Below are 26,968 nucleotides of genomic sequence, written 5' to 3' on the forward strand. Positions count from 1 at the left end.
TATACCCATTGTATCATTCCTTCTGCCAGAAACTCCCCAAACCTGAGATGTGTCTATCTGTCTGAATTAGATTGTAAGCTCTTCTGAGCAGGGACCGTCTGTTGAATGTTAAATGTACAGCACTGTGTACGCCTTTCAGCGCTATAGAAATGATAAGTAGTAGATTCTCTGTATGTTAACCTAAGATGATCAAACTGTATTGTACACACACAAATGTATAACCCGCTTGTCTGTGCATTATGCAGACTAGATGGACCATTTGGGTCTTTATCTGCCGTCATCTACTATGTTACTATGTATATCAACCTTGTAACCCATTCTGTGTTCGTTGGTGAGGACAGGATATAAAATAAATAAATAAATAGAGTAGGCTGTTTTTCAAAGCAGCCTGCTCACCCAAATAAATATTTTTTTGAAAAGTTCTCTTACTAGGTAAAGCTTTTCCACATATAAACCCTGTGTTCTATGAGGAAAATGGTGTGTGGATATACTTCCATAAAGGGTTCCTTTTACTAAGCTGTGTAATGCAGCTAATCTGGGGATTATTACATGGTTGACAGCAGCACAGATCCTTCTTTCGCCTGTTGGTACAATCTGTTATTACTGTAACATCATATACTTAGGCGCCTTCAAGAAAATCACCAGGAAGTTGAGGTTGGTCCAAAACACTGCCGTCCGTCTCATCTTTGGCTTGAAGAAATGGGAACACATAACCCCTTTCTACCACAACTTGCACTGGCTGCCGTTGAATCCAGAGTTCTATTTAAGTTCTCATGCATCTGCTACAAAACAATATTTGGTCTGTCACCGGATTATCTTTACCCACACTTCAACCTGAATTACAACAATAAGAACTCCCGCAGAAAAAATCTATTCGCTTTTCCCTCACTGAACTCGTGTCATCTTAAAAGATTCTTCGAAAGAACCTTTTCTTTTCAAGCGGCCAAACTAAACTCATGGCTTGATGCCTCTTCTTATCTCAATTTTAGAAAACAGATTAAAACTCAACTTTTCAACAGACCAAATCCTTAACGTTCTCCATCACTATCCCTTCCCATTCTTTTAAGATTGTTGCTCCCTCCTATTGCCTTGTATGTATTTTTCTTCCTTCACTTAAATTGTAGACATATAACTTGTTTGACTCTATGATTGCTTTGTTATGTTCTTCAATTTCAACTGCATTGTTTGTATTTCATCTAACTGCTGTGAACCGCCTAGAACTCCCTGGGTATGGCGGTATACAAAAATAAAATTATTATTATTATTAACATAGGAGTGGTCAGGATCTGAGTTTGACAGAGGCAAGTGTTAGTTGTCATGACTGTTAATAGTGTAGCCCAGTGGTTCCCAACCCTGTCCTGGAGGACCCCCAGGCCAGTTGGGTTTTAGGATAACCCTAATGAATATGCATGGAGCAGATTTGCATGCCTGGCACCTCCTTTAAATTCAGATCTCTCTCATGCATATTCCTATTAAAGACTTGTTCAACAAATCTCTGGAAATGGGAGTGATTCCTGGGGATTGGAGGAGAGCGGATGTGGTCCCTATTCATAAAAGTGGTCACAGGGATGAAGCAGGAAACTACAGGCCAGTGAGCCTCACTTCAGTTGTTGGAAAAATAATGGAAGTGTTGCTGAAAGAAAGGATAGTGTACTTCCTTGAATCTAATGGGTTACAGGATCCGAGACAACAATGGCTTTACAAAAGGTAAATCGTGCCAAATGAACCTGAGCTGGATCGAGGACATATGCTAGATGCAATTTACTTAGATTTCAGCAAAGCCTTTGATACAATTCCTCATAGGAGGCTGTTGAACAAACTTGAAGGGCTGAAGTTAGGACCCAAAGTGGTGAACTGGGTCAGAAACTGGCTGTCGGACAGACGCCAGAGGGTGGTGGTTAATGGAAGTCGCTTGGAGGAAGGAAAGGTGAGTAGTGGAGTCCCTCAGGGTTCGGTGCTGGGGCCGATCCTGTTCAATATGTTTGTGAGTGACATTGCTGAAGGGTTAGAAGGAAAAGTGTGCCTTTTTGCAGATGATACCAAGATTTAACAGAGTAGACACCAAAGAGGGAGTGGAAAATATGAAAAAGGATCTGCAAAAGTTAGAGGAATGGTCTAATGCCTGGCAACTAATAATCGGAAGGAACCGTATATGCTGGGAGGAGAGAAACTGATATGCACGGATGGGGAGAGGGACCTTGGGGTGATAGTGTCCGAAGATCTAAAGGCGAATAAACAGTGTGACAAGGCAGTGGCTGCTGCCAGAAGGATGCTGGGCTGTATAAAGAGAGGTGTAGCCAGTAGAAGGAAGAAGGTTGATGCTCTTGTACAGGTCATTGGTAAGGCCCCACTTGGAGTATTGTGTTCAGTTTTAGAGACCGTATCTGGCAAAGGACATAAGAAGACTTGAAGAGGTCCAGAGGAGGGCGACGAAAATGATAGGAGGCTTGCGCCAGAAGACGTATGAGGAGAGACTGGAAGCCCTGAATATGTATACCCTAGAGGAAAGGAGAGACAGGGGAGATATGATTCAGACATTCAAATACTTGAAGGGTATTAACGTAGAACATAATCTTTTCCAGAGAGAGGAAAATGGTAAAACCAGAGGACATAATTTGAGGTTGAGAGGTGGTATAGATTCAAAGGCAATGTTAGGAAATTCTACTTTATGGAGAGGGTGGTACATGCCTGGAATGCGCTCCCGAGAGAGGTGGTGGAGAGTAAAATTGTGACTGAGTTCAAAGAAGCATGGGATGGATGAACACAGAGGATCTAGAATCAGAAAATAATATATTTTTTTTTTAAGTTATTTATTCTATTTTAAAATCTTACAGCAAGTGTACAAGAATATGTTATTAATAACTACAATATAACACTTGAAATTCTTTCTCATATAATCCTAAAAACATAAAAATGATAACCCTTCCCACTCTCCTTTCCACAATTAGTGCAACAAAACATATCATATATATATTATAAACACATTATTTAGTAAAATTATCCATAACAACCCTACCCCCCCCCTATGTGTACATATATCTGTCTAAGGAAAATTATATTAAAAATTGAACTAAGGCCAGTACTGGGCAGACTTGCACGGTCTGTGTCTGTATATGGCCATTTGGTGGATGATAGGCTGGGGAGAGCTTCAATGGCTGGGAGGGTGTAGATGGGCTGGAGTAGGTTTTAACGGAGATTTCGGCAGTAGGAACCCAAGCACAGTACCGGGTAGAGCTTTGGATTCTTGCCCAGAAATAGCAAAGAAGAAAAAATAAAAAATAAATTTAAATTGAATCAGGTTGGGCAGACTGGATGGACCATGCAAGTCTTTATCTGCCGTCATCTACTATGTTACTATGCTATTAGGGCTATTCTGAAAACCCGACTGGCCTGGGGTTTTCCAGGACAGGGTTGGGAACCACTGGTGTAGCCTAACTTACCACCACTTCAAGAGGAAGCAGAAGTACACCTTCATTACTAGTAAGCCAGCACTGCAGCTGCCAAATACCACAGCATTGCAATGTTTGATCCAGTCTCAACTGACTGTTGCCAAAAGTACGAGCCCTGAAACCCCTTCTTCCCAAACAAGTTACCTGACCTCCTGATATGTACTCACTGGTGGCAGTAGAACCTTTCCATTGCTGCCTGGATTGGTGCTGCCCCCTAGTTGTAGTCTTACAGTCTTACTGCTAGGGGTTATGTATGGAAGGATGTCACCCTAGTGGTAGTACCACGAGATTCCCATTAGGGGGCAGGCACCATTTTAGAGGAGGCGCCAATCCAGGCAGCAGTGGAAAGGGATTTTCTAATGTTGGTGGGTACATTAATGGGTCATCAAAACCCCAGGCAGGTCCTGGATGGGGTGCCTTCAAGAGCTGTCTCTATCCTTTGAGACAACGCCATACATTGAGAAGGCAAGTCTTGTCACAGTTGTGATTACTGTAATGCCCTTTACACTGATCTCACTAGAAAGAGTTTGTAGCAGTTCCAATTGATTTACAGTACTGCAGCAAGACTAATAGAAGGTTGTAAGCAATGTGACCACATCATACCATTTGTGCAAAAACTTCACTACCAGTACAGTACAGAGCTAAATTTATTACTCTATGTCTGATCTTAAAGGAAATAGCCCAGAGTACTCAGAAAACCAGGATCTCCCTCTACACACCTCCAAGGTTGTAAGGTCCTCTGGAGGAATATCCCTAACCACACTCTCTCAAAAGGACATTAGGCAATGTGATACTTGCCAGTGAGCCTTCTCCAGAATAATCCTCACACTATGGAATGCATTTCTTGAAAGGCTTCGCTTAACAGAAGACTATCTCTACTTCAGGAAGCAGGTGAAAACTTGGCTGTTCAGACACAGACACCAAGACACTAGCTGCACGTACTGTAATAGGATTTGCATATCCTTTCCTATCCTAGCTGAGAGAATATTCATGCCCCTTTTTTATTTTGCTTCTAACTTTCTATAATTTAGTCCCCTTTTTTTCTAACTCCTATTATGCTCTTTATTAAAATGTTTTGTTGGGAGAAGCAAGATGGCCGCGGTGCAGTGAGGACGCTCATTATCGGTTCTCCTGTGTTTACTATTTTCCTCGAGTTGGCTCGATATGCCAAAAAGAAGGGGAAGAGCGGCTGCCACAGCCCGGCAGGCTGAACTTACCCCGAGAAGACAGGAGACGATTTTGAGCTTCTTCTCTTCTTCCCCCTGGGGCGAACCGGCTCAGCCGAGGCAGAGGGAGGTCTCGGCTATCAGGAGTGATATCTCACTTAGCCCTGCAGGACCCGAGCCTCCCCAACAGCCGCGAAACCAGGGAACTACGGCGGCTCTGCAGGGTCAGGAAGGATCCACCCTGAGAGAGCTGGAGGGCTTACCGGTATCCCTGGTTGCTCAGGCAGAGACTTCAGCGTTGGAGAAGGCAGAGTTGGCATCAGAGGTTGGGGGACAAATTCCATCGGTCCCCCCACTGGTAAGGCCAACTGAATTCACTCTGGAATCTATCTGGACTGCTTTAGACTCACTATACAAATTATGTGCAGGAACTCTTCCTTTGGTAAATGCACATAACATAAAGATTAACTCTATGCAGGAGGAAATAAAAACTCAGGGGGAAAAGATGGATTGCCTGGATCAACGGGTCCAAGGCATTCAATCAACACAGACTATTTTAATGAAGGACAAATTGCTATTAGTAAGGAAAGTAGAAAATTTGGAAAATTATACTAAAATGTTGAATTTAAGATTACTTAACTTTCCTAAAACTTTAGCAATGACGCCTAAAGATTTATTCTACAAATTTCTGAAAGAGATATTTAAATATCCTGAGAATGGTTTTCCTCCATTACACAAAGTTTATTACCTTCCAGTTTCAAAGAAGGCTTCTAAAACTGAGGCTTCAGCTAATTTAAGCCCTATGGATGTTACAAAAATTTTGGAAACCTCAGAGGATGAAGTCATCTCATATTCTACACTTCTGGTGACATTTGTTTTTCAGCAAGATAAAGAGGCACTTCTTAGGCTGTTTTTTAGGCTTAAAGAGGTGACCTTTATGGACTCAAAGATTTCCATGTTTCCGGATGTATCTAAATTAACTCAATCCCGAAGGAAAGAGTTCCTGGAAATGAGACAATTTGTATTAACTTTGGGGGCTAAGTTTCAACTCAGATATCCCTGCAAATGTTTGATCTTGTTGGATCAACATTCATATATTTTTTTTGATCCCCCCCCAATTACGATTTTTTCTTGAGTCTAAAGGGGTAATGCTGTCCAGTGCTCCCACAGTGGAATAAGGTCTAGTTTTCATTTATTTGAAGAAGTAACACTGCATTTTCGTATTATAAATTTCTGTATAATATAAGGCCCTACTAATGTGAATTGCTTTTCCAATAATGTGGACTTTTTGGAGAGATGATTTATATTGCATTGGAAGTTGTTTAGTTTTCTTCTTTTTCCTTTTTCTTTTTAATTAATGTGTTTAATCTCTCTTTTTCATATATACATATTGTATGAATGTATATCTATAAAATTAAATAAATAATTTTAAAAAAATGTTTTGTTGCATATTGTGTTGACATAATTGTATTATTGTTTGGCTATTTTTATTGCTGTAATTATCTATTATCTTTTTGACTCATTCATGCTATACATGTCTTTGAGTGAATTCCTTCAAATAGGTAGTAAATAAATCCTAATAAATAAAGTTGCAAATTGGTGAGGCAAGATGTCCTTCAGCTGAACCCATGCTGACTCTGTCTCATTAAATCATGTGTGACTACGTGTGCCACAATTTTATTTTTTTATAATTGTTTCCACCATTTTGCCCGGCACTGAAGTTGGGCTCGCTGGTCTGTAGTTTCCCAGATCTCCCCTGGAACTCTTTTAAAAAATTGGTGTAACATTGGCCACCCTCCAATCTTCAGGTACTACAGAAGATTTTAGCGACAGGTTACAGATCACTAACAGCAGGTCAGAAATTTCATGTTTGAGTTTTTAGCATACCATCTGATCCAGGTGATTTGTTACTTTTTAACTTTTCGATTTGGCTTAGTACATCTTCCAGATTCACTGAGATTTCTTTCAGTTCCTCCGCATCATCACCCTTGAAAACCATTTCCAGTTCAGGTAGATCTCTTACATCTTCTTCTGTAAAGACCGAAGCAAAGAATTCATTCAGTCTCTCCGCTATGGCCTTATCCTCCCTGAGCGCCCCTTTTGCTCCTTAATCATCCAACAGTCCCACGGATTCTCTCACGGATTTTCCGCTTCTGATGTACCTAAAAAATTGTGATGTGTTTTTGCCCCCTTTGCAAGTTTTTCGTCATATTCTTTCTTAGTTTTCTTTATCAATGCTTTACATCTAACTTGCCAGTGCTTGTCCTTTTTTTTTTAATCATTGAATTCAATTGTCAATTTTCTAAGATGTGTTAAGTTTTTACATATCAGTATAGAGAAAGACATTGGGATTAGAGAATGGCATTGGGACAAAGTTTGTCCCTGTCCCCGCAATCTTAGTCTCCGTCCCCACCCTGCCCTAGCCCCTGGAAGAACAATCTAATATAATAAAGAGCTAGCCGCGCATGCGCACTCCTATTTTCGTGTTCTGTGCGCTGTAGGTCTGTGGCCGAAGGAGTGCGCATGCGCGCTAATACGTCACCAGCCTATCGCCTCCACAAGCCGGACCGCAGCCAGACGACGTTCTCTGTTCCTCCTGCCGCCGCCGCCGCCGATCTCTGTTTCTCCTTTACCGCCCACCCCCTTCTCTTCCCGCGGGCCCGAATGGCGATTCCAGCAGCGTGTACATCAGTCTTCACACGCTGCTTCGGGCCCTTCTACTGCCCTGATTTGCTCTGCCGCGTCTCTGATGATGTCATCAGGGACGTGCCAGAGTAAATCAGGGCAGTAGAAGGGCCCGAAGCAGCATGTGGAGACTGATGCAAGCGCTGCTGGAATCACCACCTTTGTAGTCCGGACCGCGGGAAGGGAAAGGGGGGTAGAGGAAACGCTAATGCTGCTGCACAGGAAACTGGTGGGGGGGGGAGGGAAATGGAGGGGAATGGAATGCTGCTTTGGACAGACAGACAGAGAGAGGAAGGGAAACACAAAGAAAATAAGAAAGACACAGGGGCAGGTGCACAGGGAACTGGTGTGGGGGGAGGGAAATGGAGGGGGATGGAATGCTGCTTTGGACAGACAGACAGAGGGAGGAAGGGAGACAGAAAGGAAAGAAGAAAGACACAGGGTCAGGGAGATACACAGAAAGACAGACAGGCAAAGGGGGCCAGGGACAGAGACAGACAGAAAGGACAGCGGGAGCCGCGTCAGGAGGGGTGCGGGATGCGGCAGTGGGAACTTTTCCAATGAGTGCAACTGGGCAGCTGTCGGGAACCTCTGATCAGGGGCAGAGCAAGGTAAGAGTATCATAGGGATAAGAAGGAGGAGGGAGGATAAAAAAGGAAGGGATGCCTACTGCTGGACAGGGGGAGAAGGAAAGAGGTGCTGCTGGACAGAGGGGAGGTAAAACAAAGGGAGAAGGGCTGCTGCTGCATAAGGAGAGCAGTGAAGGGGTGGTGGTGGACACAGTGGAGGTAAAAGGAAGGGAAAATGGACAGGGGGAGCAGGCAAGGGGTGGTGATGGACAGCCAAGGAAAAAGAAAGGCAGAAAGAAAGAAAGCGGCTAAGGAGAGAGAGAGAAAAAAAGACAGACACACACATATATGTTCTGGCACCCGTTAATGTAACGGGCTTAAAGACTAGTAAGAAATAAAATGTCAAATGACTTATACACATGATTTGTACTATCTGACTGACATGTTATGTAATACTTTTGATGAAGTGGCTGTCGATTATCATTTCCAAATGAGAATCACTTGTGAAGAAGTAAAGAGAAATGCTTTACAGGAAAGAGTTTAATCCCCTACCTGACTGAAATATTAAATAGTATTTTTCACGCCAAGTGACAGGCAATGGTGTCTGTGCCTAGCGCAGAAGAACATTGGACATCCATACAATGTAGGAAAGTTGGCACCAAGATCTGCATTTTCATACTTGGCAAAAGATGAGCTGCTAAGATTCACCCCTAAGCAAAGCATAATGCCGTTCCAGCAGTTTGATCAGTCATCCTCTTCTGATGCCCTTTCAACATGAATTCAGTCTTTGCTAGTCATTAGCATCGAATGCTGAGAAAGCCAAAGGCCAGCCTATATTTTGTGTTCAAACAAGTGTCTGGTTCAAGCTATCTGCTTGACAGATAAAATAAATTCCTTCTGAGCCTGGCAGTTGCAGGTGTTTCACGCTTATAGCTTCAGAAGCTATAAATTGACAGCATCCTGTGCAAACATATTGGTTTCTGCCAAGACTTTTAACACTCACAAGTAAGAATGGATTTCTGATTATACATAACCACCGTTACAAATGAATTTTAGGCGCCCTTTTACTAAGCTGTGCTAAAAGTAGCCAGCACTAGCACAGTGCTTTTCCATGCACTGAGGCCACATATAAGTGACTGTAAAGTGGCTGCATTTCCCATTTTCTCAATTAATGGTCACATGTTAATTCCCCCATTATGTCATGGCCATTAGCATGGGAGCACTTACCAACACCTATTTTCTAGGTAGTAAGGGCTCCATAGAACACACCTACTCTCCGCAACCAAACAGGCCCCCAGCGCTATAAAGTAAAAGGTACAGTATCTTTTAGCATGTGGGAAGCACATGCAGATATCCAAACTACCACTGAACACCTAAGTGTTCCCCCTCAATAGTGGTATTTAACTTGCTGTAAGCATGCATTAGAAACATAAGAATAGCCTTACTGGGTCAGCCCAATGATTCATCAAGCCCTGAAGTCATTCTCACGGTGGCCAATAACATAACAACATACTTAACAGTGTTCCCGCTAAGCTGCGCTGGGGTGCGCTGACGCACAAAATATTACCTCGCAGCGCACAAGTTTCTCGTCACAGCGCACACAGTGTAGAGCACAGTTCTTCAACCGCCGGTCCGCAAACAAAATCTTGCCGGTCCGCGAAGGATTCGGTCCCCGCCGCAACGAAAGGCCGGCGTCAGCTGACTTGCAACTTCCTGTTGCAGTCGCTGTGCCGGGACTCCTGCCTTCGCCGGGACTCCTGCCTTCCACCGCGTTTGCCTCCTGCCTTGTCTCCGCACCTCCAGACCAGCAGCGGCAGCTGTGTATGCTTTTAACTTCGGCACAGAGCTGCCCCTAATCAATAGTTTAGCGCGGTTTCATAAGGCAGCCTCGGGGCCTTTGCTAGGCCGGCCCACATCGCATCATCGAAGCGGGCCGGCTATCAAAGGCCCCGAGGCTGCCTCATGAAACCGCGCTAAACTATTGATTAGGGGCAGCTCTGTGCCGAAGTTAAAAGCATACAGAGCTGCCGCTGCTGGTCTGAACTCTTGGGCCGCTGAAGGAGGGCAAAAAGCAGCTGTCCTGGAGGTTTCCCTTCCTCTCGCCTTTACAGGTTCCTTTTTTCCACCTTTTTTTTTTTCCTTCAAACGGCAACGGGCCCCAGCATCGACATCAATCAAGTAAGTTCCACTGTCAATCAAGCGGTTCTGCTCGGCCAAAGCTTCCCCTGTGACATGAGCCACCCTCAGGGGAAAGAAAGTGACCCACAAAGGTGAGGGGAAGGGGGGCAGATGATGGAAGTTGGGGGGGGGGGAGAGAGAGAGAGAGAGAGAGAAGGGGCAGATGATGGAATGGAGGAGATGAGAGAGAGAGAGAAGGGGACAGATGATGGAAGTGAGAAGAAGGGAGAGAGAGCAGAAGGCAGATGGATGTCAGTTGAGAAGGGAGAGCAGATGCTGAATGGAAGTGGGGAAAGAACACATACTGGATGGAAGGAGGAGATAAATAAAGGGGGAAGAAAATAGTAAGATAATGGAGGGGTGAGGGAAAGGGGTGACAAGCTGTGTGTAGACACAGTGAAAAGAGGGAAACGGGACTAAATAGTAAGAAAGAATTTAATTTAGATGGAGGAAGAAAATAGAGAAGGAAGACCAGAGAAGAAAAGGGAAGAGAGAGCAGAGAATGATCAGATCTGAGTGGAGGAAATGAGAAGAGAGATATGCTAAAAACCACAGGGGGGAGGGAAGGATAGAGATGCCAGACCATGAGGGGAACAGAAGGAAGATGATGGATGCTAGACCAAATTGGGGGGTGGGGGGGGGGGGCAGGAGGAGAGATGGCAGGGAAAGACAGACAGTGAATGGAAGGGGCAGATGCTGGACTGAAGAGACAGAGAAGGTTATCATGCTGCTGTACCGGGCCATGGTACGCCCTCACCTGGAGTACTGCGTCCAGCACTGGTACTTTAAGAAGGACACGGTACTACTCGAAAGGATCCAGAGAATAGCAACTAAAATGGTTAAGGGGCTGGAGGAGTTGCCGTACAGCGAAAGATTAGAGAAACTGGGCCTCTTCTCCCTTGAGCAGAGGAGATTGAGAGGGGACATGATAGAAACATTCAAGGTACTGAAGGGAATAGACTTAGTAGCTAAGGCAGGGAGAACGAGAGGGCACTCTCTAAAGTTGAAAGGGGATAGATTCCATACAAACGTAAGGAAGTTCTGTGGTAGAAAGCAACATATTTATTTGGCTCATAACTTGCTGGCGCCCGATATTTTTAGCTCACAGTGAAAAAAGTTTGCTCACAACACCCGCCCGCTTAGAGGGAACACTGCTTATAAACCGCTTAATCGTAAGTTGAATGTAGTGAACAAAAGATTAAAAATAGCATAACCTAAAGATGATTTGGATTAGTTCACCAAGTATTTTGAGAATAGATGAGTTTTCAGCTGAGTTCTAAAATGCTTGTAAGAACAAGAACTACACAACAGTGGCCTGAATTCCCTGTCATAAAAAGCAGCCTGAAATGCTAGTGTATGTTCTAAGGATTTCTTGCTCTTACATCCTTGAGCAGATGGAAAATTAGACAATGCATGTGATTCTGTCTTATGTTTATGGAATGCTATGAGGAATCTATCAGACATATAGATTGGAGCAATACCATACGCAACTTTATAACAAAGACAGCCCAGTTTTAAACCAAACACGCGCCTCCATTGGAAGCCAATGCAACTCATGGTAGCAACATTCCATACTACCAATCCAGGGCAAGCAGAGGCTTCCCCCATGTCTTAATAACAGACTATGGACTTTTCCTCCAGGAATTTGCTCAAACCTTTCTTAAAACCAGCTACATTATCCACTTTTACCACAACTCCTAGCAACACGTTCCAGAGCTTAACTATTCTCTGAGTGAAAAAATATTTCCTCCTATTAGTTTTAAAAGTATTTCCTTGCAGTTTCATCAAGTATCCCCTAGTCTTTGTAATTTTTGATGGAGTGAAAAATCAACCCACTTGTACCTGTTCTACTCCACTCAGGATTTTGTAGACTTCAATCATATCTCCCCTTAGTCGTCTCTTTTCCAAACTGAAGAGCCCTAACCTTTTTAGTCTTTCCTCATATGAGAGGAGTTCCATCCCCTTTATCATCTTGGTTGCTCTTCTTTAAACCTTTTCTAGTGCCGCTATATCTTTCTTGAGATAAGGAGACCAGAATTGAACGCAAAAAGCCCAAACTGGGCACTTTTTCAAAAGATTTGATTACTGTGATTTGCTGGTAAGGCTTGTTCATATCATTTGCCATTGAACCTATAGAATTCAAAGAAAAATTTGTTTATTGTATGTACTCCACAGCAGCAACATCCCATAGAAATGAAAAACCAGCTGACTGTTATAAATGATTTTTTAAAGATTTGTCCCTCTCAAAATATTTATTGTGTTCGACCTGTAGAGGTCTCGTTTCCTTATAATGACAGGGGTTGCCATTCAACAAATCACATATAATTGGAAAGACTGGAGGAGATTAAATTATAACTTTTGGTGGAATTCTTTATGCCATATCTATAAAATGGAAAGATTTATTGCTTTACAAAAGGGATATTTTAAGAAATTTCAGGATGTGTGGAAACCATTAACAAAATATTGTCAGGATTAAGTAAAATTATTTCCCTTATGTTTATTAGTTTATTAGGTAGGGAGGGAGGCATTTTATTATTACATATATCATACAATAATGGAGTATATGGTTGGGGGGGATGAGCGAGGGATGGGGAGGGATAGGGATAAGAATATATGTAATATACCAATGATTGTTTATAAGTGATGTATTTATTGTTACTGTGAATGAAAATATTAACACTTAATGTAATTTGTGAAAATGAATAAAGAATTATAAAAAAAAAAAAAAGTTCATAATTTTGTTAGAAGTTAGCTCACTTGGATGGAGTAGCCTTATCTCCTAACTTTACTCTCATGCGTATTCATTGTGGATATCCTGAAAACCTGATGGGCTGGGATTCCCGCAGGACTGATTTGGAATCACTGGTCTAAGTTTATAATAATATTAGCTCTTGTGCTTTTTCTACAGATTGTTCCTTTCGGATGTAATGCACACTTTAATGTATTTTCAATGGCTGAAATTCTTGCCTTCTTGCCTAAAGGATATCTTTGGTTGTCATGAGGATAGGAAAGCACTTCTGACTGAAAGGCTACCTAAAATTAATATATTAATCATGGTAGAGTTTCCTGTACTAGCAGTTCCTGACAGTAAAATTGTGCTTATGCTGAGCACATGAAAGCAGATATAATATTGTGTTTAACCGTTTTCACGCTTCCTTGCCTTGCAGGCTCATCTTAGCAGCAAATCGGGATGAATACTATCACAGGCCATCCAAGCCAGCGGATTTCTGGGGTGCCAGCAATGAGATCCTTAGTGGTAAGTATACTTTTAAAGAAAAACTTTAAATTCTCTAGAACTTCTGAAAATCCCATGGTGCCTTTGGGCATTTGGTACTTGAATTTCTACTAATTAAAATGCACAGCATAGACTAATTTTTTTTTAAAATTCTTCATTGATTTGTAATCAAAAACAGTGTCATACAAATGAAAGAACATAGACTAATTGAAAATAGATGTTTGTACAGGTCTTTATCTGCCATCATCTATATTGTTATATTATGTGAGTTCTATGCCATTCTAAAGAGAGAGAGGGGCATTTTCAATAGGACGTCTAAGCCAAATCGGGACATCCAAAGTTGGACGTTCATAAATCAGGTCCATAGTCAAAAATACTTTTTGAATATTTCTATAGTTAATTTTTTGCATTGAAAATATAAACTAATTTCAGCTTTAGGGTCATTCCATACCAAGTGGTCTAAAATTAAAAAAAGAAAAAAAGCTCCTCACCATCATGTCTCAAATTTTGTTCAAAATTTGTATGCAGAACTAGCACAGCATTAAAAAAGTTTCACAAAATATTGGTTCACAGTCATTCGCGCGCGGGACAAAGCCACGCCAACATTTGAGCCCAGACAATTGGGCGCAAGACTGTAGTGTGACGCCAGAAAAGTTAATTTTAAAGAGCTCCAATGAGGTTGTGTGGGGGGAACCCCCCAGTTTACTTAATAGTGTTTGTGCTGCCTTTGGGGTGGGGTTTGGAGGGTTGGAACCCCCATTATAGAGGAAACTTAACTTTTTCCCGATTTTTAAGGAAAAAGTTAAGTTTTCTGTATAATGTGGGGGGTTGCACCCCCCACGCCCCCCAATGGCAGCGTGAACAGTATTAAGTAAAGTGGGGGGGTTCCCCTCACACACCCCCGTCAGAGCTCTTTAAAATTAACTTTTACAGTGGCGCGCTGGAGTCTTGCGCGCAATTGTCTGTGCCGAAATGTCGGCACGGCTTTGTCCGGCGCGCTTTTGTCCCGTCACCAAAATATTAGATCCTTAGTTGAAATAGTCACTGAGCTAGAGCCCCCCCCTTGTTATACTGGGTGCTGGTAGCAGTGAATAAAATGTCATTTTTAGCTGCTCAGAAAGCTGACGATAATTAATGAAAAATACTAATTTTTGGCAGTCCACACAACTTAAAAATTTTGCTCAGTGTGCCTTAAAACTTGTCGCAGGTAGTCATGACAGATTTTGACCAGTTTTATCAGCTGCTATAGCTCCAGAGCAAAAGTAGATACAGACTTCGGATTTTTATGCAGCTATTTGATGCAGCTATTCATGCAGAATTGCTGCAAATTTGAGACTGTAGTGTCCAGTGCAAGGATAATCTATGATAAAAATCTGAAGTCTGTATTTACTCTTGCTCTGGAGCTATAGCAGCTGATAAACGGGTCAAAATTTATTGCAACAAACTGCGACAAATTTTGGGGCACACTAGGAACAAAGTTTTCAGGTGGGCTTTTATATCCATGATGCTCATAGTAGCATCATTGCAACTAGCACAAAAAGTTATGCTGGACTACCAAAAATTAGCACTCTCAATTTTACAAGCAGCAAAAAATGACACTTTATTCATCACTGTGCACAATGCTGCCAGCATCTGGCCAGACAAGTGGGTCTAACTCAATGACTATTGCAGTTAGGAATCTAAAATCTTAGGAAAATTCTCTTAGTACCCTGACTATTCTATGTGTAAATTTTGAAAAAATCTGAAACATAGCGCACGCTTAGCGCGTGCTAGACCTTAACGCCAGCATTGAGCTGGCGTGAGTTCTAGCCATGTAGCGAAGGTTTAGCACGTGCTAAAATCCTGCGTGCGCTAAAAACGCCATCGCAGCTTAGTAAAAGGAGCCCATAGTGGTGGGAACCATTAGACCACTTGGCATGGAATATGACCCTTTAATATCTAAGGTTGCAAAAGTTGGATTTTTTTTTGTTTTGTTTTGTGTGTTAGTGTTTTATTTGGATGGTTATTTGAAAATTTAAAAACAAGATAATTCTAACGTGATTTTCATGTTTACGTCCTATTTTGTTTGCTGTAGGTCTGGATATGGAGGTGGGTAGAGGAGGCACATGGCTGGGAATCACTAAAAGAGGCAAGATGGCAGCCCTGACAAACTACCTGCAACCAACGAAGGATACGCATTTAAAAGGCAGAGGTACAGTGCAAAGACTGTTACTAAAGTCTTATCCTATGGGCATGAGTTTAACATGGAATATTTCTGTTTGGAGATGCTAGAGACTTTGATCTTAGGATGATTTTTCCAGGCTAAAGAACTGTCAGGGATTTATGCATGAGCAAAATTATAGAATGATTTTTTTTCCTGGTACTTCAAAAACTACAATTTGGTTGTCAAAGGGAAAAAAAAAGAATTTGGATTTATTATTTATTGCCTGCCCTTATCCAGGGTGGGGTACAAGCAAACATACGTACCGTTAATCAAAAGCACAGATATAAGCAAAAATAAAACAATAACAAAAGAATACAAAAAGGCAAAGTTGCAAATAACTCAAAAGTCCGTTCAGTCAAGCCCGGCTATATGCCAAGAACATCCAAATGTTGCTTCAGTAAATGTTTGAAAGCAGACAGATTTTTTTTTTTTGCATAGAAATCAAAATTTGTGACAATATAGTATCAGCTTTAGGTCAACTTTTCAAGTTTGTGAAGGAAGACTTGACATTTTAGGATGATATTCCTAACATGCAATATATTATGCTTATTTTATTTAGGGCCCCTTTTATCAAGCTGTGTTAGGATTTTTTTTATCATCGGCCACTGCGGTAAAAGCTCCAGCACTCATAGAATTCCTATGAACATCGGAGCTTTTACCGCAGCGGCCAACGATTTTAAAAAAACCAAAACCCTAGTGCGACTTGATAAAAGGGGACCTTAATGAGTTAGATCAGAAATATAAAATACTTTTACTAAGCTGCGCTAGCGTTTTTGGTGCGCACTAACAAAAAAATACTAATGCCAACTCTATGGAGGCATTCCGCTAGCCAGCTTAGTAAAAGGAGCCCTTAATATCTACTCCTCTAGAGTGTGCACACATTTACCCCAAACTTCAACTTTATAAGACAAATTGGGCTCTATGTATCAAGCATTCTTCCCATAGACACAAAATAGAAGAACAGGATTAACGCACTGGTTCCATCATCTGTTGTGCTTTATATGTTGTTAAAAGTTCTTTAATCCTACTTTGCAAAGATTCCCAGGACTTTTCAAATGTGTACTGGTGACCTCAATACTAGCATTTTCAAGCTGTCCCTATAACATAATAAATGATAGCAGATACAGACCTGCAAGGTCCATCCAATCTGCCTATCACGGAAACTAGAGCCACACCTGCCACTATGTGCTGGTTGCACACTTTCATGATTAAACACTGGCATCATAAACAGGGCAGTCAGAAATTTTCCACAATGCCAACCACATAAAAGCAGTTATATATGATGCTATCTGGGAAGAGTGGTATAAATATCCATCAAATAAATTTTTATACAAATTTTTTTCTGGTGCATATTCATTGTGGATATCTTGAAAATCCAACTGAGTATAGTGCTATCAAGACAAGTTTGGAAAGTGCTGTTCTACTCATCTTTTTCTTATCTAGCTCACAAACCATAGTTTTTGTTTGATTGAAGATCAGCTACTGATACTTTCTTTTTGGGTAATGGGAAAAGATTGCAGAAAACTTTCTGGGTAATGGAAAAAGATTGCAGAAAACTAGCCTATATATATATATATATATAAGGTCACATGATGTCGTGAACGAGTGAAGACGTCTCCTCGTTCACTCCGGGGCTGCCCTGCCTAACTTTGCATATTTAGAGACTCTTTCCTGATCTTCACCGCATGAGTGGTGCCCTGTGAGATACCCTTATTATATGGACCGTTATCTAACAAGGTCTCAGGAATCCATGCATGCAAAATTGGCGCGAAAAGATCGCGAGCGAGCGCGGCCTGTGGATTCCAAGATGGCGACGAGCCCCGCAGCGGCGGTCTCCCATCTTACTGAAACGACACTGAGCGATATTAAAGAAGCGTTGGCGCAAGTATTGGGGCCCAAAATGGAATCGCTTACTACACAAATAACTAATATCGAGACGCTGCTAGCCGCAGCTGCAGCTCGCACAACAGAGTTAGAAAAGCGAGTGTCTGACCTGGAGGACTCCTCTGCGGTGCGTGGCACGGATCTTGGCGCGCTGCAGGCGCAGGTTGGAGCTCAGGCTGAAAAACTCGACGATTTGGAGAATCGATCTCGTCGCTCTAATCTGCGCCTGATGGGCATCCCAGAAACGCTGGCTGATCGATCATTGCTGGAGATGTTAGAACGTTGGCTGCAGGATGAATTCCCTCTTCAGCCCTCTATGGGGCCTTTGCGCCTGGAGCGGGCGCATCGTTTGGGCCCCCGCCCTGGTTTGGAAACACGCCCGCGAGTGGTCATCCTGAAACTCTTAAATTTCCGACATAAAGTGGAATTACTGCAACAGTACCGAGCCAGGAAGGATGGATTAAAATATGATGGAAACCCGGTCCGCATCAGTCAAGATTTTTCTGTGGCGCTACAGGAGCGGAGGAGACCTTATTACCCTCTTTATGTACGACTATCTGAACTGAAACAACCCTTTCAATTCAATTATCCGGCCATACTGAGGATTCAATGCAATGGAGTCTGGAAATCTTTTCAGACCCCGGAGGCAGCAGATGACTATATAAAGCAATTTGCGAGCCCCGGTTCTGGGGCGGATTGACTGCTTGATTTGAGATACACCTAGAGGGGTTTGTTGATGATTTGGGGCACTAGTTGCTGCACACACTCGAGGGAAGGGTGTCTCACTGGCCCTTTTGAGGGCACTATATTTTGATGGTCAGGGTGGCCCTGGGGGAGATATCTTTTGTGACCTACATTTCTCCCACGAGATGGGGGTCTTTGGGTTTGTGGGGAGGTACAGGGGGGAGGGGGATTATTTGGGGGCAGCAGCGGTATGGTATTGTTATTTTGTGTTTTATTTTGCTTTTTGCTTTAGGTTGATTTATATACAGCTGAGTGGATGATTTGACTGGAGTGTGATTGTGATGTCTTGGGGTGAGGCTGGGCGCCCTGGGACACTTAATTTTAGGTGGCTTACTTGCTTTAACATGAGGGATGAGGATTCCTATGGGTGACCGAAAGATACGTATACTTTCCTGGAATGTATCGGGAATTACGTCCCCTGCTAAACGTACAAAAATATTATCACAATTGAAACATCATTCTGCAGACATAGCTTGCCTCCAGGAGACTAGGCTTACTGATCTTGAACATCAGAAACTTCAGAGAGGTTGGGTTGGAGAACTGTACTATGCATCCTCACCGGGGAAGCGGGCAGGGGTGGCCATATTGATTCGAAAGGGCTTCTTATGTAAAGTACAGGTCTTATGACGAGACCCTCAGGGCCGTTACCTTTTGGTGAGAGTGGTCGGACCTGGCGGGACCTTTAGACTATTAGTGGGATATGGCCCTAATGGTTATCAACATTCTTTTTTTCAGAATTTGGTTAATATTTGTTTACAAGACTCAGATTGCCCATTAATTTTGGTGGGCGACCTGAATCAAGTACAAAACCCCAATATGGACCGCTCTGGGTCATCTGGAGTGGCGACGGTGAAGCAGACTAAGGGTATTCCTTATCTTTGTCGAGCTTTGGGGTTGGTGGACCCCTGGAGATTGCTTCACCCTACCGAACGAGATTATACCCACCAGTCTAGAGCGCATGGCTCCTTTTCTAGGCTTGATTACACTTTAATCTCAGAAACATTGTTTGCTCGGGTCTCTGAGGCCACAATAGGCCCCCTTGAAATATTGGATCACAACATGTTTCTATGTTTCTAACATGATTTGGATTGATGTAGCACTAGGTGGTCCGGTAGGCCCGGGGTCTGGTTGGAGATTTCCCTCCTATTTACATAAAGATGCCCATTTTCAGAAATTCCTGATTGAGAAGTGGGAGGCTTATTGCTCTTACAATGCCCAACATGTAGACCAACCTATCTTATTCTGGGACGCAGCTAAAGCAGTATTACGTGGCGATATCATTGCTTATGTCTCTACTAGAACTCGTCGAATAGCACATCGCATAGTACAGCTTGAACGTCAGTTAGTGTTGTTGAAACGGGAATTGTTGCAAGATCCTTCAGAGGCTAATAGAGAGGCGTATAAGGCTGTGTTGGTAGCGTTAAACTCTCTTATTCACGAACGTACGAAGAAGCTGTTGTTCTTTCGTAAATTTCATTTCCACAAATATGGCAATAAAGCCGGGAAATTCTTAGCTTCTATAACTAAAAGTTGGAAAGGATCTAGATACGTTTCTATGATACAGGAGAGCTCGGGGAGGATTTTAACATCCCTGGTCGATATCTCAGCTAGCTTCCAGAAGTATTTTGAGGCTTTTTATGCGTCCCCGGGTCCTTATGCAGGTCCAGATGTGTGTGATTACTTGGAGGATGCGGGGCTCCCTCGACTGACGGCTACTCAGATATCCGTGTTAGATAGGCCTTTACGTTTACAGGAGGTGCTGCGGACGATACAGAAATTGAAACCTTGTACTGCACCGGGACCGGACGGTTATTCGCCAGAGTTTTACAAGATCTTATCCTTATCTATAGGTAGCTCTCTTTTAGACTACTACCTTCAAGCACAGGGTGTATTCCCCCGTTATGCTAATGACGCCTTGATTACATTAATCTTGAAACCCTCTAAACCACCAGCTGACATAGAATCCTATCGACCGATATCATTATTGAATGTTGATATTAAAATATTGGCTCGTATTTTGGCTGATCAATTAGCCCCCATTTTGCCTAGTATCATTGTACCTGAGCAGGTGGGGTTTGTTCAGAATCGTCAATCTGTGCTGAATGTTCGACGGGTTCTCTTAGCTCTTTCTCGTGCTCAACAGGCACAATGTCCTGGTCTGCTTGTTGGGTTAGATGCAGCAAATCTTTTGATAAGGTTTACTGGCACTATTTATTTCAGGTTTTACAATACATAGGGATTCCCAACAGTTACTTGGCATTAGTACAGGCGCTCTACTCTAGACCAACGGCCTCGGTGCTGGTCAATGGCGTGAGATCTCCCTCCCTTTCCATTGGTAGGGGGACAAGGCAGGGTTGTCCGCTATCCCCCCTTCTTTTTCTTTTATATTTAGATCCCCTGTTACGCACACTTAAGAGAGACAATGAGATTGTGGGCTTACCTGAGGGTTCATCACAGTTACGAGTATTGGCCTTTGCGGACGATCTGTTGCTTGCATTGGGCAATCCTCATAGATCGTTGCCGCGAGCATTAGAACTCTTGGATGAATTCCATATTTATTCAGGCTTGGTTCTCAACAGGCAGAAGTCCCTGGCGCTTCCTACTCTATCTGAGGTGCGACTGACTTGGCCTGGAGAGTTTCCTTTGCAGTGGGCTCCTTCTTATTTGAAGTATTTAGGAGTGATTATTCCCCAAAATTTGAATGGGCTATATAAAGCTAATATTTTACCTTTGCTCCGTCGTACTTCAGATTTGTTACACAACTGGCGGAGATTTCCTATCTCTCTTTCTGGCCGCATAGCTCTTTATAATATGATGATATTGCCACAATGGCTTTATATACTGCAAATGCTTCCTATTATGTTAACTACACAACATTTATCGTTACATAGGTCTCACCTATCGACATATTTGTGGCAGGGCAAACGAGCTAGGATTTCTCTGGCGAAGTTAATGCTTCCACTTACTCAAGGGGGGTTAGGTCTTTTATGTGTATCTAGGTTTAACCTTGCATGTCAATTACGTCATATCCATGATTGGTTTTGTAATACTGATAACTTTTCATTACCTGAGATTGAATGTTTCCATTTTCAGCCTTACCATTTTAGCTGTCTCCTTCATGCTCTCAAGTTGCCAGGTCTGCCCCAGTTGCAGTCACACCCGCTCTTGCCTGCTATGCGCAAAGCCTGGAAGCTGTTATGTAAGATGCTACAGATTTCTCCCCGCAGAACACCTTGCCTTCCTATGGTTGGTAACGAGGACTTTTTACCTGGCTTGGATTCTGCAGTGTTCCAGCGATGGTCCAGTGTGGGCCTTCAATATGTGTCTCAGGCTGTGCAACATACTAGTCTTCCTATCCCTTTCGCTGAACTGCAGATCAAGTTTCGTCTGTTACCTACGGATTGGTTTGCGTATCGACAGCTTCAACATTATTTACAGACCTTGACCCCGGCAGTGCTGCGGGAGGATGTTCAAGACAGATTGCAGGAGGCGCTTTCCCTTACAGCGCAGGAGCCAATTCCGCTCAAATTCTATCATAAGTTCTTGCAAGAACAGGCTGGCGACTTGGACTTTCTCACTTTGGCCCGGAAGTGGTCATTGGATCTCCAGTTACCTATTTCAGTCGATATGATTCGTAAAGGTATCCGTCTGGGACATGCCTCTACCATGTCCTCGGTAGAGAGGGAGAGGAATTACAAGTTCTTGTTACGTGCTTTTTACACACTTAAGAGAGCACATGTGATGGGAATCAGTGCGGGACATTGTTGCGGCAAGTGTGCATGTCCCATGGCATCTTTTGGACACATGTTCTGGACTTGCCCCTTGATATCTTCGTTTTGGATACAATTGGTGTCTTCGGTGGCGCAGCTTTGGAGCTGTTCTTGGAGGATGCACCCCAGTTTCCTATTGACCTTACAGATTCGTTTTCATCCATCTAGACCGGGTTGCACAGCCTTCCTTCGAAAAACTGTATTGATGGGACGGAAATGCATTCTGTTACAGTGGCTATCGCCGCAGCCTCCAACTATCTCTCAGTGGAGAGCATTAATGTTGCATCAAATGTTATTGGAGCGTCGAGATATCATGGATATGTCAACCAAAGCTGGACGATTGTTTTCTCAATGCTGGTACCCTTTTAGTATGACTTTTACTTCGTATGTCCAAAATCAAATTGCTCAAAATCAGATGCTCAAGGCCCAGCAAAAGGAAGACGGCAGATCTTCGGGCACTGGCATGTCCTGTGCGTTGGTGCCGGTGCCATATGGGGGTAAGCCGACGTGTTTGGGTGGGTAGGTGCATGGGGGATGCCAAATCGCGGCCGGGGAGGGGGGGCGACACCAGCGGGGGGGGGGATGCCAGATCGCGGGGGGGGGGGGGGCGCTTGTAAATCGAGTCAAGCTCGGTTTCTGAGGCGCCGGTTTTGCGAATGTTATGCTCGTATTGTAAAACACTCGCAAACCGGTGCGCTCATAAACCGAGGTTTGACTGTATATATACCCTTTTGGGTACAAGTAGATACAGTAAGTGACAAATTAAAATCAAATCAGTTAAAAAAGAAATATATATATATATATAATTTTATTTTATTTTATTTTTTTTAACTGATCTGATTTTAATTTGTCACTTACTGTATCTGCTTATACCCAAAAGGGTTCTAGGCAGAGTACAAGAATAAAAAGTAAAAACCAAAACAAACTAACCTAGAAACAACATAGTGAAATGATGCAATCAACATAATGAAATAAAATTCCAAAACAGAACCATTTCTTAGTTTCTGTGGGACTGAGAAGTTCATTCAAGATTCCATATCCTGACCATTCCTAGCCTAGACAAAATCTTGTAACAAAGCAGCCCTTGACAAAATAGCCCCTGAGACAAAATAGTCCTTGTCAGAATGCATAATTGCCCTTGTCATTTCTTCTCTCTCCATGTCTGTCTTCCATCTTCTCTCTACGTCCCTATCTGTCCTGTCCAGCAACTCTCCTCTGTGTCCCAGTTCAATATCTGCCTTAATTTCCATATCTACTCCTTTTCCAGCATTTTATGTATCCTTGTCTTTGTTCTTATTCCATGTCCATCATCTCTTGTCTGTGTCCTATCCTTCCCCTCCCTCTTCCCTTCCTCCCATGCCCTGGATCCAGCATTTCTCCCCTGCCCCCTCCCATGGTCTGGCATAACTCCCTCTCTTCATCTGTGGGTCCAGCATCTCTCCTCCTCTTTACCATCCCCCACCCCCAACCCAGTCTTTGTCACTGTCTCTTTCCTTCTCCAGTCTGGAGAGAGGATTGAGATGGGGAGGAAGAGAAAGATGTTGTATAGACCCGGGGTTGTCGCACCCTGTTACCACTGCCTAAGATTGGTCTTGAGCAAGTACCTCAGCTTAAAGCAGCATGGGTAAAACAGTTATGGGTGGGGCCTTTTTTGGCAGGAGCTCATTTGTCAGGGGCTAAATTGTGGGTGTCAAGGGCTTTCTTGACTTGATACCATCAGTAAGTTGTATGCTATGGAGACAAACCAGCATCCACACATCTTCAGTTACTAGGAAAGTATTAGACAGCTCATGATACTTCCTAATTATTGTTTTAAAAGAATTTTTAATATGTGGTCTTTATTATATTGCCTTTCATTTGAATTGGTTTCCATGAGGTTCAGGTTTAATATGTGCATTCATTTATTCCCTGGAATTAAAATCTAATGGGATAGCAAGGTCACATATACAAGAGCACATTCCAGTGAAAGCTAACAAAACAGAAATACTAATTTGGTTGTTTCCTGTTACCCGACTTCACCCTATTGCTTCACATTTCCAGAGCGTATTTTTTTCATTTTTCATCTAGGTGCCCTTGTAGCAAACTTCTTAAGCAAAGACCTGGATTGCTTTTCATACATGAAAAATGTGGCAGCCGAAGGACACCTTTACAATCCTTTTAATTTGATCACAGCTGACTTCAAGTAAGTTAGTAAGTTTGAGAGATTCAGAAGGAAATAAATGAAACCCGGAGGGTAGCGCAGGACAAATCCAGTAATAGCATTAAAGGAACCCTTATGGGTCCTTTTACTAAGACGTGCTAGCCATTTTAGCGTGCGCTAAACGCTAACGTGTCCATAGAATATGATGGACGGGTTAGCATTTAGCACACTCTAAACTGGCTAGCACGCCTTTGTAAAAGACGGGTTTAATGATGAAATCACCTAAACTCTACTGTTCTGCCTTGATGTTTAAAGATTTAACAAACATTTACATACAGAGGCAGGAGTGAGTTGTCATCACTCCTGCCTCTTTTAAAGTACGACCTGGAGGGTGGGGGTGGGGAGGGAGACTCAGAGGAGGAGTTGGGTGGGGTGGATGGATGCCTCAAAACACTGGGATTTTTTTGGATTCGGGAAAGGGAAGGGGGGGTGTCGTGAAATGGTTGGGTGTTGCTACATAAACACTAGGAATATTTGTTTTTTAAAAAAAGTTAGTTTTTCATATTCTCAAATACATACCCAAAGCTTATCTCCTAACATGTATACAGCTTCTCATAACATCTCCATTCCCCCATCTAATAAGAAAAAACAGAAAAGGAATCCCAACTAAAAAAACAAATTTCCACCTCCTTCCTACATTTGTTCTGACGTAAGCATAAGAACAAGACTAGATAGAGTCTCGGTCAAAAATCAATCAGTTGCATACCAGATTAGAAAAAGATTCCAGCATCTGTCAAAAGCTGTGAGTCTGCCTTTCCTCTAGTCTGTCAACCTACTCAGATAGTAAGCAGTCTACAAAGCCTTCCATAACTGCTTCACAGAAGGAAGTATTGGAGTATGCCAGCAACGGGCAATCTCTTTTCTGATAAGTCAAGACAAGGCGGCATAACATGCACTATATCATCCAGAAGAGACGCTGATGGCATGTGAAGCAGAAAAACTGCAGGATTCGCAGCAAAGTTGTGAGAAAACATGGTAGAAATTAAAGCTGCAATTTGATTCCACAATATTTGAAGAGGGGGACGTTGCCATTACATGTGAAAGTAATGCCCCTCTTTCCCACATCCTCTCCAGCAAATAGGCTGTCTAGTTGGATTAAATTGGCTTATCTCAGCCAGGGCAGATACCACCAATATAAAGATTTTATCCTATTTTTTGTCAGATTAGCAGAGATAGATAAATGAATGGGCTTTTCAGAATACCTATGGTGTTCTGTAAGTAAACGTTCCAAATCTTTAGCCCAAAGATGAAAAATTGGGAACGTTCTGAGACTCTCTTTGCCCAATCTCTTATAATAAAACCCTAAGCGCGCATGCGCACTCTTACCGGTGTGTTCCGTGATCCATCGGTCCATGGCCGGCAACAGTGCACATGCACTTTGACTCCTCCCCTCACTCCCTAAGCGGCAGCATCCTCGCTCCGGGACCCGCTGACCTTCCTATCTCTCCCTCCCATGCGACCCTCCCAGCGAGATGATCTTAACAACAAACCTCCCTCCAGCGTTGGCAGCCGCAGCACGCTAAATAGGCTGCTTCGTGGCTTTCTCCTGCCGGTGAGTCCCTCTGCCGCGTCACTGATGACATCATCATCAGCATAACTATAATTTTTAATATTTAAATTTGCTAAACGTACAAGAAAGATAGATATTAAAAAGAAAGGGAGATAAAGGAGAGCCTTGGGAAAGGCCACATGGATTTCTCCATCAGTGAGAATAAGTCTCCTCCAATTTTACTTGATAACTACAAGATGTCAAAAATCCTCTAAACCATTGGAGAACATTACCAGATAATCCAAATGAATCTAAACACAATAGTAATAAATTATGATCCACAAGGTCAAATGCAAAACTAAGATCTAATTGTGTAACACCAAAGCGTTTAAACATCTACTTAATATTCCATACATATCATTCAAAAACGATGTAAGAACTATTTCTGTACTATAAAGACTGATTGAGAATCATACAACAAAAGAAATTGTTCCACACAATCCATTCCATCTCCTTGATAAAAAGAGGAATTAATGTTATAGGTCTATAATTTTCTACCTGAGAAATTGATTTTTTTATTGTCCTTAATTGGTGTTACCAGGGCCGGATTTAGATGAAAAGAGGCCCTAGGCTATTCCACATATGAGGCCCTTTCACCTCCCATTTTTAAGTTTGTAAATTATATGAGAGATAATAAAATACATCATTACTGTGATATATATCAATATGTTAAATGAAACATGTTGTTATTGGTACTAACCTTTATAAAAAATGTGACACGGATAATAAATAAAAAAAAGTCGAGAACACTTATTTGGACATTTATTCTCAGCACCATATATAGTACTTGTAACAATAACTAATCAAACATCACACACAACTTTGCCCCTTCCTATGTCCATAGTGCCCCCAGTGCGTCCTTCCTCACCTCACCCCCCCCTCCGATGCCTGCCTGCCTGCTCCCATCCCCCTTCCATTGAACACCCCCCAACCCCGATGCCAGTCTGGGCCGCCCTGTCCTGACGGATCCACGTTTTGCCTCTCTCCCCGCGGGGCTGGGCTTTGCCCAGCTGTTTCCGGACTGACGTCTTTCCCTCCCCGATCCTCCTCCCAGGGCGAGAAAAAGAAAGGGAGAAGCCAAGTCGGCGCCCCATTGCGGCCGGAGCCGGTTCCGATCCCGAAGCATAGAATTTCTCCTTATTTTCGGTTCAGTGTTTTAGTGTTCACTGTTTTTAGAATAGTGTAATTTTAATTTTGCTAACAATTTGAATATAGGCCCCTCTTGATCTTGAGACCCTAGGCTGAAACCTAGTTAGCCTATAGGAAAATCCGGCCCTGGGTGTTACTATACTATGGCCCCTGTCCATGGGAAAAATCCCCTTTTCCAACAATTCTA

General features: G+C 42.7%; 1 protein-coding gene across 5 annotated transcripts in view; it reads left to right on the forward strand.

The window, feature by feature from the left end:
• Positions 1 to 26,968, forward strand: part of TANGO2 (transport and golgi organization 2 homolog) — a 192,439-nt gene that overhangs the window by 108,848 nt on the left and 56,623 nt on the right. For all 5 annotated transcript variants that reach the window (XM_033954989.1, XM_033954988.1, XM_033954991.1 and 2 more), the window contains 3 exons: positions 13,215 to 13,303; positions 15,357 to 15,473; positions 23,951 to 24,065. In XM_033954989.1, coding sequence (XP_033810880.1) covers positions 13,215 to 13,303; positions 15,357 to 15,473; positions 23,951 to 24,065 — 321 coding nt within the window. The remainder of the gene's footprint in view (positions 1 to 13,214; positions 13,304 to 15,356; positions 15,474 to 23,950; positions 24,066 to 26,968) is intronic.

Source organism: Geotrypetes seraphini, chromosome 8 (assembly GCF_902459505.1).
Source record: "Geotrypetes seraphini chromosome 8, aGeoSer1.1, whole genome shotgun sequence".
Classification (NCBI taxonomy): domain Eukaryota; kingdom Metazoa; phylum Chordata; class Amphibia; order Gymnophiona; family Dermophiidae; genus Geotrypetes; species Geotrypetes seraphini.